General features: G+C 42.1%; 1 protein-coding gene across 1 annotated transcript in view; it reads left to right on the top strand.

The window, feature by feature from the left end:
• frem1b (Fras1 related extracellular matrix 1b) overlaps positions 1-13,362 on the top strand; it is a 134,679-nt gene that overhangs the window by 37,437 nt on the left and 83,880 nt on the right. Inside the window, exons 13-16 of the mRNA XM_084011537.1 lie at positions 3,448-3,644; positions 10,605-10,695; positions 11,941-12,108; positions 12,382-12,590. Coding sequence (XP_083867663.1) covers positions 3,448-3,644; positions 10,605-10,695; positions 11,941-12,108; positions 12,382-12,590 — 665 coding nt within the window. The remainder of the gene's footprint in view (positions 1-3,447; positions 3,645-10,604; positions 10,696-11,940; positions 12,109-12,381; positions 12,591-13,362) is intronic.

Raw genomic sequence — 13,362 nt, 5'->3', positions numbered from 1 at the left:
AGAATGTCACTGACGGGACATGGAACTCACACTTCTCCGCCTTTATATAGAGTCTGTTCTCCAACAGGCGCTGTAACACCTGGCGAACGTGAATGATGTGTTCAGCAGTGTCCTTGGAAAAAATGAGGATATCGTTAAGATATACGAATACAGACTGATTTAATAAGTCCCTAAGCACGTCATTAACCATGGCTAAAACAGCAGGAGCATTGGTAAGGCCAAAGGGCATGACCAGGTATTCGAAGTGTCCGAGGGGAGTGTTGAAGGCGGTCTTCCACTCCTCTCCCTCCTTAATCGGAACCAGATGGTAGGCGTTGCGAAGGTCCAGTTTAGAGAAGATGGTGGCACCATATAGGGGTTCAAAAGCAGAGTTGATTAATGGCAGGGGATATTTGTTCTTGACAGTAATGTTGTTTAAACCCCGGTAATCAATACATGGTCGTAGGGACTTATCTTTCTTGGCCACGAAGAAGAAACCAGCACCCAGAGGAGAGGAGGAGGGCCGAATGATACCAGACTTGAGGGAGTCGCTGATGTACCGCTCCATGGATTCCCGTTCAGGTGCCGACAGAGCACAGGTAGAAGAGTCTGCAGGTAGGAAAGGTAGCTCCGGGCAACAGGTCAATTTGGCAATCGTACGGCCGATGGGGAGGTAAAGACAGGGCTTTCGTTTTACTGAACACTTCGGCGAGGTCATGATAAACGGGGGGCACGGAGGACAAATCAGGGGGCTCAGGAGAAAGCGGCCTGGGGACACTGGAACACTTGGAAGGAGCAGAACGGAGACACGAGGAATGACAGTGACCGCTCCAATTAATGACTCTCCCTCCCACCCAATTGATGATCGGATTGTGAGTGAGGAGCCAGGGAAGGCTAAGAACAACAGGGGCGTTGGCAGAGGACATGAGGTGGAAGCCAATTAGCTCCTTGTGGTTACCAGCGACAGGGAAATGGGAACAGTTTCATCAGAGATGTGAGATAATTTCTCGCCATTGAGGGCATTGACCACTAAGATGGTAGGTATTTGGCTACGATGGGCCAGCTCAGTGTCAATAATATTAGAGTCGGAGCCAGAATCGACTTAAGCCTTGATGGGCAGGTCTCTACCATTATAACTCAATACAGCGTTGAAATTAGGTCTCTTACGGGGAATAGCTGGAACCACAGAACGACTCACCAGAACCCCGTCTGAGACTGGTGAGGCTGGGCGTTTAACAGCTGAGGACAGGCAGCCAGTTGGTGATTGGCCCACAGTAGATATACACAGCCTCCCCCCTGAGCCGCCAATGACGCCTAGTTGCATGGGTTCTGCTCCGGTCGAGATGGGGGGCTGGTTGACACTGGAGGCAGCAGAGTGGTTAGACAATTTATGAGCAGAATCATGGGTTAGTGTGGGTGGAGGAAAGTCTATTGAAGAAGGAGGTCGTCTCCCTTTGCGCCTCTCCCTGAGACGGTTATCAATTTTGATGACTAGGCCGATTAGCTCCAGTAAACAACTTGGCTCAGACCTTCCCACTAAACTGTCCTTCACCTTCTCATTTAGTCCTTTGAAAAAGATGCTTTGGAGGGCCCCTTCGTCCCACCTTAACTCCGCCGCTAGTGTGCGGAACTCAACGTCAGCTGCACTTGCGGAGCCCTGACGCAAGCTAAGTAGCTGGTGAGACAGGGTGGTCGAACACAGAGAGGATCTCAGTAGTGAACTGTTGGTACGAGGAGTACTGGGTCTGGGGAATGTTCCAGAAGGCTGCCCCCCCAACTCCTGGCTCTGCCCGTGAGTATACCTAACATATAGGCAATCTTTGTGGTATCATTGGCATAAGTGAGGGGCTACTGACCAAAAACCAGTGAACACTGAAATTAAAGTCTTACATTCACCCAATTTACCGTCATAGCGCTCTGGCGCTGGAACGTATGGCTCACGGGGCTGTTGGTTACTCACAGGGACCACTGGTGGGGGAACAGCGGCAGATGGGACAGCGAGAGAATGAACCCGTTGCTCCTCCATTCGATACACACTAGCTGTCAGTCGGCTAAGCGTCTCCATGATCCCCTGCAGCACCTGGGAATGCTGTCCGAGTAGCGTTCCTTGGGCGGAAATAGCCTGTTGTACAGAAGTCACTTGCGGGTTTGCTTCGGTGTCCGCTGCGTCCATGTTTTGGCCAGATCGTTCCATTATGATTGGACACGGAGACCTGGGACCCAAACGCAGGACACACTCCAAGTTAGTTCAAACGTGGTTTACTTTACAATATTTATAGTGAGGAAAAAGTGCACGAGGGAAAAGGAGGAGGGACTGGTGGGTTTCGCGATACGTGGTGGTGAGCTCTCCAGAGCGTGCCCGGTGCAGGTGAGTCCCAAGAATCCACGTGGCGTCCCTCCACGGGGTAATGGCAAACAATTCCACAATCAGTGATGCCGTGATTGCCGTGGCAGGCAGGCAGGCCCGGGAACGGGTAGCAAAGGTTGACGCAAGCAAGGACCACTAATACGAAGGACACGAACAAGACTGAATAAAGAACCGGAGCCAGTTACGCTGTACGCTACCACTCTTGCTGACGAAACGATCTGGCACGCTTAGCCATCCGTCTGGTCTCTTTATTCTGGAGGAAGGTGATTAGGAGATGGGCAGCACCTTGTGCAGCCTGCCGGAGATCGCCACGCCCACAGCTCACAGACACACAAGGGATAGGGAAGACACAGCCAGGGAAACAAACAGGGAAAACAAACACGGAAACAAGAGGGAAGAGGAGGGCTGGCATGCTACCATCATGACAGCCAAAAAAGGCCGATGCTGTGCAAATTGTGTTTAGAGTTTTAATGTGACAACTGGTTGGATAAACGCTTGTTAGTGACTGAAGAAAACTCTAATGTACGTACACCTATCGGTATGTTACAATGATTTCAAGCAATAGAACAGAAAGTGTTCTGAATAAGAGCCTACAGTATGATGCCTTTACTACAAGTACAGCTGAAACGATTAGTTGATTCATCAATTAGTAAATTGACAGAAAATTAATTGGCAACTACTCGGATGGTGTAGGTTAATTTTCATGTAAATATTTCAAGTTTTCCTTTTGATAAGGTAAATAATTATAATGTAATAGTAATAATGATAGGTCTGGTGGACTGTTGAAGAAACATTGTGAAGGTATCACTTTGGGCTCTGGATAATTGTGATCGCATTTGTCACTATTTTCTATTTTTTTTACAAACCAAACAATCAGTCAACAATCTTTTACATGAATGCATGCGTAATAATAATCTAAAGATCTACTATATGATAATATAAACTTTTAATTCTTTACATACATTTTCCTGATTATACTTTTACTGAAGTAACATTTTCAACGCAGGACTTTTTACAGTGTGGTATTTGGTCATAAAAGATCTGAATACTTGCTCCACCACTGCCGGTCACCCTGACCTTTCTCCTCTCTGTGGATCCAGACCGTGGTGGTTCAGGTGTTTCCGGTAAAGGACCAGCTGCCGGTGGAAGTCTCCAGCAGGATTCGCTCTCTGACGGTAAAGGAGACAGAGGTAGTTTATGTCACTCAGGCTCACCTCCACTTCACTGACAGAGAGCATCCAGATGCAGACCTGACCTATGTCATCATACAGCCCTGCTTCAGCCCACTGCATCCTGGGTAAGGACAGGGACAGGACTTGTTAAGCATAGCTTAACACAAAGACTGCTAACTGCTAACTGTGGATAAAAGAATGGGGTGGTCCAATTGTGTTTTTGCATGGACTTAAAAATTCTAGAGGGGTGATAATTCTTTTTAACAAACACAACAAATAAAAATACAAAGTGAAGGAAGATGGATTATTTTGAGGCTAAGCATTGAAGATAAACACATATGTTTGATCAATCTGTACGGACCAAACATGGATAGTCCAAGCTTCTTTGATGATATAAGTAACATTATTAGTGGACCGGACTTTGTTGATGATCAATATATAATGGTGGGAGACTTTAATGTAGTTCAAAATAGTAACCTAGATCGCAAAGGAAATAATCCTTCTAGCTATCACCCCCAATCACAGAAGGAAATCAGATCATTGATGGAGGGAAAAGACCTGGTTGATATCTGGAGACTAAAATATCCGAAATTGAAAAAATTTACATGGAGAAAGCAACATCAAGCAAGCAGAATAGATTATTTTTAACATCATTTTCACTGATACCAAAAGTGAAACAGGTTGCAATAGAGGACAAACTAAAATCTGACCATTATATTATCTCGCTACATCTGCAGATATCAGAATACCCTAGAGGGCCGGGGTATTGGAAATTTAATCAGAAACTATTAGAGGACGGTGTATTTGTAGAAAAAACTCAAATCTTTTATCATAGATTTTTTTAAGATAATGTGGGATCTGCAAATCCATTAATAGTTTGGGACACCTTTAAATGTGCACTGAGAGGACATGTAATACAATTAGCATCACAAAGAAAACGATTATGTAGCCAAAAAGAAGAGAATATAAAAAGAAATAGAGACTATAATTTTCGTTATAGATAGATCAGAAATTACACAAGATAAATCTGACAAACTGGAGCAAAAACAAGAAGAATATGAAAATATTATGACAGAGAAATCCAATATTTCATATTTAAAAAAAAGAGCAACATGGATGGAAAAGGGGGAGAGGTGCAATAAATTATTTCTAGAACTGCAAAAAAAAAAAAAAAAAAAAAGAATATACAGAAACTTATTGTGAACGAGTCAGATATACTGAGCACCCCAACAGAGATCTTAAAAGAAATGGAAAAATATTATAAGGAACTATTCACATGTGATACATCAATAGAAATTGATAAAGAAATGGAAAATAACTTTTTCCCACCACGTTGTGTTAAATTATCTGATGAGCAAAAACAGGCATGTGAAGGCAAAATAACAAATGATGAACTATTACAGGCAATCATGTCCTTTCAGATGGAGAAAAACTCCTGGGGCCCTAGTTTCGTGGCGCAGCGCAGGGCGGCGCAGGGTGGCGGAGCCGGCGCAATGCAAGTTTCGACCAGCGCAGCCTTGCGCACCGTCAGTTTGGCAGTGGATCGCCTGCGCCAAGATGGGTGTGGTGGCACAGCAGGGGGAGGCGTCACAGATTCAGCTTGGCATAGCGGAAGTTTTGTGGCAAAAAGCCTCGCAGAGACTGCGCTGAAAGCTCGCCAGCTCCAACCTAGTCTACTTTCGGCACAAGGCGTAAATAAAGTCCATTCATTCAATGCGAATCACAGCTGGCGGAGTGGAAGTTTGGCTGACGGCGCGCAGTGCGCACACGTCACCGAGACCTCACAGGCAGGTTTCCACAGTTCCAGGCACATTTAAATGCAATACATAATCACAACAAACACTATTTAATGCAACTAATTGAATCAACACATGAATTTATATCTATATAGAGTGTCCCGTCACATCTGACGTCAGATCAAAGGCGGATGGCACGCGTAACGGAAACTCAGCCTCTCGGACCAAAACATCGCCCTCTCTCTCTCCTGTTTTTTATAATACGGGCATTGTTATTATTATGATACGCGCGCACAGCGCGTGATGCACGTGGTGGGAGCAGCGGCGCTGCTTCTGTCATCGGGTTGTCAAGTGACGGAACTTGCACTGAACCTCCCCTAACGCATTAAAGGTGAGGAGAGGAGCTCATTTGATTGGTGAAGATCTGAATCGGCTGTATTAATCCCAGTCCACGCCTCGTCTCCTCCTCGTCTCCCACTCACGCCTTCTTCTCCTCCCTCTTTCCCACTTGCGCCGGTGGGCGAGACGGGAGGTGTGGCTGTGCGAGCCTGCGCAGTGCACGAAACTTGCAAAGTCCAGGCGGACACACCCCGTCGGCGCGGCGCAGGTGCGCTGAAAGCTGACTGCGCCTGGTCTACGAAACTAGGGCCCCTGGTCTTAATGGAATCCCTAAGGAAATATATCAAACTTTTTATGATCTTTTTTATCAAAAACCATCTTCTCACCTGTTTTAATTATTCATATGAGCAAGGAAATCTTTCCGGTACTCAAAAAGAAAGTGTTATATCTGTGCTCTTTAAACAGGACCCAAATGGACAATACAAAGACCCAGTACACTTAAAAAATTGGAGACCACTTACATTACAAAATTATGACTAAAAAATTGAAGAATTGTATCACGGATCAAAAAATCTATACATCAGATAATATATCAAGATCAAACAGGGTTCATACAAGGAAGAAATATTAGTGGAAACCACAGAATATTATGATAACACAAAAAAATCTGGATTCATATTTGTTGCAGATTTTGAAAAATATATTTTAATTTTCGGGAGAGCCTGATTTCTTGGATCAAAGTCATATACAATGGCTTAATAAGCAAAATAATGAATAATGGGTATTTATCAAACCCTATTACACTCACAAGAGGTGTGAAACAAGGTTGCCCCTTATCATCGTATCTATTTATTATAGCCATAGAGATACTTGCAAATAAGATTAGAGCAAATACAAATATTAAAGGTTTGAAAATACAAGATTTACAATAAAAAATGTCTATGTATGCGGATGATACAACATTTATGATTAACCCGGATAATATATCTCTTCAAAACCTTATAATAGACTTAAATCATTTCTCTAAAATGTCAGGTTTAAAACCAAATTACGAAAAATGTAACATTATGGGCCCTAGTTTCGTAGACCAGGCGCAGTCAGCTTTCAGCGCACCTGCGCCGCGCCGACGGGGTGTGTCCGCCTGGACTTTGCAAGTTTCGTGCACCGCGCAGGCCGGCGCAGGCTCGCGCAGGCACACCTCCCGACTCGCCCACCGGCGCAAGTGGGAAAGAGGGAGGAGAAGAAGGCGTGAGTGGGAGACGAGGAGGAGACGAGGCGTGGACTGGGATAAACACAGCCGATTCAGATCTTCACCAATCAAATGAGCTCCTCTCCTCTCCTTTAATGCGTTAGGGGAGGTTCAGTGCAAGTTCCGTCACTTGACAACCCGATGACAGAAGCAGCGCCGCCGCTGTGCGCGCGTATCATAATAATAACAATGCCGATATTATAAAAAACAGGAGAGAGAGAGGGAGATGTTTTGGTCCGAGAGGCTGAGTTTCCGTTACGCGTGCCATCCGCCTTTGATCTGACGTCAGATGTGACGGGACAATCTATATAGATATAAATTCACGTGTTGATTCAGTTAGTTGCATTAAATAGTGTTTGTTGTGATTATTTATTGCATGTAAATGTGCCTGGAACTGTGGAAACCTGCCTGTGAGGTCTCGGTGACGTGTGCGCACTGCGCGCCGTCAACCAAACTTCCGATCCGCCAGCTGTGATTCGCATTGAATGAATGGACTTTATTTACGCCTTACGCCTTGCGCCGAAAGTAGACCAGGTTGGAGCTGGCGAGCTTTCAGCGCAGTCTCGGCGAGGCTTTTTGCCACGAAACTTCCGCTACGCCAAGCTGAATCTGTGACGCCTCCCCCTGCTGCGCCGCCACACCCATCTTGGCGCAGGCGATCCACCAAACTGCCAAACTGACGGTGCGCAAGGCTGCGCGGGTCGAAACTTGCACTGCGCCGGCTGCGCCACCCTGCGCCGGTCTACGAAACTAGGGCCCTAAGAGGCTTGGCCAATTAAAGAACACAAATTTTACTCTTCCATGTGAGTTGCCAATCAAATGGACAGATGGCCCTATACACGTATTAGGTATACATATTCCAGAAAAAATAGGAAATATTTCATCAATAAATTTTAATACTAATCTCAGTAGAGTATCTAAAATTTTGCAGACATGGCATGGTAATAAATTAACAATTTATAGGAAGGCAACCCTAATCAACACGTTGATTGTGTCACAGTTTACATACTTAATACAGGCATTGCCAACACCTGGTGAAAATGTTTTTAAAGAATATGAGCAAAAAATATTTAAGTTTATATGGAATAACAAAAAAGACAAAATTAAACGTGTTTATCTACATAATGATTACGAGATTGGGGGCATTAAGCTATTGAATTTGAGGGCATTAAATACATCACTGAAAGCTTCCCTTATACCAAAGCTTTACTTTAATAAAAACTCGCTTTCAAGCCAACTTCTGCAAAAGGCTCATCCAATGTTTGAAAATTATTTTCCTATTATACAATTGCAAAATGTACAGTATTCACCGATAAAAAATATCTTTACCAAGATATCCCACTTCCTGTCAGAGGCCTTGATGAGTTGGTTGCAATTTCAATACTATCCGCCCGACGACACGGAGCAGGTACTACAACAAGTTAAACTCCAATATACTGCTGAAAGGAAATAATCTTTTTTTTTTTTTTAGCAAATGTTTAAAAAAGGAATAATATTTGTTAATGACATAGCTGAGGAAGGTAGACTCTTGTCATATATACAAGCCAAACAGAAGTTTGGTGATATAGGTACATTGCAACAGTATAACCAGCTGATTGGATCAATACCTCAGTTATGGAAAAAACGTATAAAAAATATGCCTAGATCACATTTGGTATGCAGACCACATATGAAACTGACCAAATGGATCACTAAAACAAAAATAAATAAAGATATGTATATTTTTAATTAAAAAAATAATAATTATATTATATAAATATATATATATATATATTATATGATATTCCATATAATTTCTTTAATTATTGGGAAAGAATATTCAATAGCCCCATACCATGGAAACAAGTATTTACAAAGATATATAAAACAACACTAGATAACAAAATAAGATATTTCCAATATAGTTGGATTTATAAATACCTGGAAACAACAACAAAAATGCTATATATCTGGGGAATAGAATCTTCCCCTAACTGTCGTTTTTGCAAGGGAGAAGAAGAAACAGTGGAGCATCTCTTTTGGTACTGTTCAACAACTGGAATATTTTGGTTAGAAGTCCAGAAATGGCTAACTGAACATAACATCCAGTTACCTATAGATTTGTTTACAATGTTACTTGGTAAACTGCCGGAAACAGAGGACCTACAAAATATAATTATTCTGCTTGGAAAAATGTTTCTCCTTAAATCCAGATGTAAAAATACGATTAAATTAATAGATTTAAGAATTATATCAAACTATATTGTAAAACTGAATGTGAAATGGGATATGAAGATAAAAATTTTATGTATATAGAAAGATGGACAAAACTTAAAGAAGCAGAGGGTTGGACGGATTGAGTTTAAAATAAAGATAGAAAGGCATGGCTTAAAGTGTAAGTTTGGCGGAAATTGAAAATAAAGCTATTTTCTGAATGAAAATATATCAACTAAGCCGTGGAGGAAGTAATTTTCGCTCATCACGCAGTTCAGAGCTAGCACGGGCGGAAGCTAGAGTCCAAAATAGCAAACAGTGGGTTAGCATGGGGCCAACAGCCACACGCTTTCAAAATCGCATTTTTAAACCACTAACATTGCTCAAAACAGCGCCAAACCTCGTCAGCAGCTTGCTCTGGGTGTCTACACATAAAACGAAGCATCAACAACTCAGTTCATGAACCTGAAGTTTATAACAGAAGACAGTTAAGAACACTCACCAATTCTACCCCTGCCAGCTCCTCGCGAAGGATAGTCCGTAAGTGTCGATTACCGAACGCAATGCAAAACGAGGGAGACCACTGAAGATTTCACCCAGAATAAAACGAGTATACTTTTAAATTAGTGGCAGTTTGGCCAAATATAAGTTAATAACGGTGGGTAAAAACGTCGGGATAGTTTGTATACACTTCCAATCAGTTCAAGACAGCAGCCTTATCTGAAGCACATACATGTCACGCGAGATCTCACACGGGAACACGGGAACACGAGAGCTTCGTTCGGTAATCGACACTTACGGACTATCCTTCGCGAGGAGCTGGCAGGGGTAGAATTGGTGAGTGTTCTTAACTGTCTTCTGTTATAAACTTCGGGTTCATGAACTGAGTTGTTGGTGCTTCGTTTTATGTGTAGACACCCAGAGCAAGCTGCTGACGAGGTTTGGCGCTGTTTTGAGCAATGTTAGTGGTTTAAAAATGCGATTTTGAAAGCGTGTGGCTGTTGGCCCCATGCTAACCCACTGTTTGCGATTTTGGACTCTAGCGTCAGCCCGTGCTAGCTCTGAACTGCGTGATGAGCGAAAATTACTTCCTCCACGGCTTAGTTGATATATTTTCATTCAGAAAATAGCTTTATTTTCAATTTCCGCCAAACTTACACTTTAAGATAAATCAAGTGGAAAGAGTGGGTGTCTCCTTTATGGGTGGGGTGGGGTATGTATGTGTGTGTGTGTAGGGGGGGGGGGGGGGATTTGGGGGTTTAGAATGGATATGGGGACTTTTTTTGTTTGTTTTGTGTCATTTGATCATTATTCAATGCTTTGAACAAATCTTAAAAAAAAGGAAAAAAAGGGATAAAAGGAAAAGAACAAAATTGCTCCCCAAAGACCAATGGGGTGGTGGTGGTGGGATAAAAAAAAAAAGACTGCTAACTTGACTTGATAATGAGTGAGAAAATATAACTTTCAGCACATGAATCACATTTTCAATATTGTGCTGTGGAAAATAAATATTAATCCTGAAATTGGATGAAATCGTCTCATGTATTTACATTTTACGTTATTTTCAGGATGATGGATACAGGACGTCTGTTTTACACTGACAGCACCAACAACATGAAGAGAGACCACATGGTGCCAGTGTTAAAGTCCTTCACACAGGTTTGAAATGCATAAGAAGAATGTTTACTGCATCCTGAAATATACAAGCAGCATTCTTCTACTTAAAGGAATACTTCATGGACAAGATGACCATTGGTATATCAATGACTCACCCGGTGTTACCTTGAATTCTTGAAGAAAAATTCTGCTGTATTCAGGAGAAAATAATTATACAAATCTAAATTAGGGCTGCCGATTAAACAATTTAATCAGATTAATCACAAGGTAGCTGTCGGTTGATCACCATTTGTAAATATTTATGAAAATTCCCATTTCCTTTTTATATTGTTGTGGGAACAGAATAAATGACAAATTTAAATATTATATATACAGATACAGATAAATGACAGAAGGCGTATATTATGCAACAGAATGTGAAGGTACTACAAATAGAGATGCAAAGTTACCACTTTTATACAGATGAGTACAAATAATTCATTTTCAGTATGGATATGAATAATACCATTACAGTTCTAACAATAATTTCAATAACATTCAACTTTATTTTTTCCTGATTTAAACAGAGTTTGCAGTAGAGATATTAATAATTAACTGTTTAACCTGCTGTCAGTTACACAGTTAAAATGAATATTAAGATAAACAAGTTCAGAGACTCAGAGGAGCAGCTTGTCACTGAAAGGTATATAGTGCTGGTCCACCTTAAAGGTGAGCACACCTTCAGTATCTCCGAGCTAACTTCACAGCTGTAACGCCGTCACACACACTCTGTTGCTAACGTTGAGACTAACTGCTACATATACAGAACGCCACCACATACTCACACACGCCATCACACATCACACACTCTCCTTACGCGTGCTGAAGCAGCCAGAGTTGCTGCTAACATCGGGGCTAACCCCTTTGACTTCTATCAGCTGTCCGACAACAAGACACAGGAACTTACCTCGTGTCTAGTGGAATTTATTCATAAGCGGAACGCAGACTGACCTGCCTCAACATTACTGCCGACTTCATACTTAACATCACGCTTGCTCTATCTCTCCACCGGAAACTCGCTAACGTTACGTCGACGTTGTTCCATCTTTGTTTTTTATACTCAAACATCCCATCCAGAGTGCCAACAGCGTTAATGCGTTAAAATTGTTTTGCATTCCAATGAATCCTCCTGCATTTACATGATCATTTTGACAGCCCTAATCTAAATACATATGTGACTTTGGCTTAACAATGATCAGATTATTGACAATACAGAAAATATATTCAAATGTTCTTGTGTTCTCCCAGCATGCAGTGAACCACATGAAAGTTGCTTTCATGCCTCCAGTAGAGGACATTGGCCCAGAGCCACTATTTGTCCAGTTCATCTTCTCTGTCAGCAATCACCACAATGGCACCATATCTGGTCTTCTCTTCAACATCACTGTCACCCCTGTGGATGACCAGGCACCCGAGGTCAGAGGTCAAACAGACTGTGTTGTAGATTAGAGTGATTAGCCTGTTATGGGAGTTAACAGTTCATCGTGGTGGTTTTAATGCCATGGGATGATCTGGGACTGTGCGTTTTAATGTTCCACTATAATAGATAGAAAATCCATGACAGTGAACATTCTGTTAACTCTTTATTTTTGTAATTACTATTTTGATTGAATGATTTTGGTAATTTCATCACGTTTCATTGATTTCAAAAGTTTGCACATGACATTTGATCCACTGTGTGGTTCCAAGGCCTTCACCAATCTGCTTCGGGTAGAGGAGGGTGGAGGGTCCTTCGTGACTGAGGAGCACCTCCTGGTTCAAGACCGGGACAGCTGGGAGGAGGCTCTGAGGGTGGAGATTCAGAGGATGGCTCGCCATGGCCGGCTGGAGCTGCAGGGCCAAACGTTGCTGTACGGAGACAGATTCACCCTGCAGGACCTTAGAGGATTCCGACTCCGGTAAGACTTTGCTGGTGTTGTACTTGATTTTACACTTTGTCCTGCACTTAGCTTCAGATCAAGATAAGTATTTGTGATGGTAACAGGGGCATTGAAACAATTTTACACTTAAAGTTCAGTTTAACAAAGACAGTTGGGTATTCTGTTGCTCTGAAAGATCTTTGTCAAGTATTGAAAAAGTGAACTACTTTCACAAGGCTTTTATTTTCTGGTGTTTTCTTTAAATATAAACTTAATCCTTATGAGTGTTATGGAAAACATTATGTTATGTGAAAATGTAATAATAAGTAATATAATAGACTAAAGAGATGAGACGGAGATGCATGAACTTCAACGTGAACTTTTCTACTCTTCTTCTTCACATTTACCCAAGCAATGCAGTCCAACATCTTGTGCTCTTCAGCGCTCTCGAGCACTGTTAGTAGCGACTGAATAGGTTTAGGATGCTTATTCGGTAAAATAAAAGTATGGACACAGCCTCTTCAATCACTTAAAACCTCAGCTGTGAAATAGTAAACATATTCACATAGTCATGTAGCATTAACATTTTTTTCATTCATAGTGGTACTATTCTAATAATAGATAACATTGCTGTTGACCACTTAACATTACTAACAACAAAGAATTAATCTTCCAGAAATATTAACCCCTTCAGCTTTTCGTTTGTTTTAAAGTCCCAGTCGGCAAGTCTGGCGGATCAAGGGCACTCTGTCAGATTTTGAATGTTTACAACTCTCACAATCCTCCCCCACGACCACCGAGCTCCTTCCCC

Source organism: Eutrigla gurnardus, assembly GCF_963514095.1.
Source record: "Eutrigla gurnardus genome assembly, chromosome: 6".
Taxonomy (NCBI): Eukaryota; Metazoa; Chordata; class Actinopteri; order Perciformes; family Triglidae; genus Eutrigla; species Eutrigla gurnardus.
The sequence above is the reverse complement of the archived record's forward strand: the minus strand, read 5'-3'. Positions and strand labels throughout refer to the sequence as shown.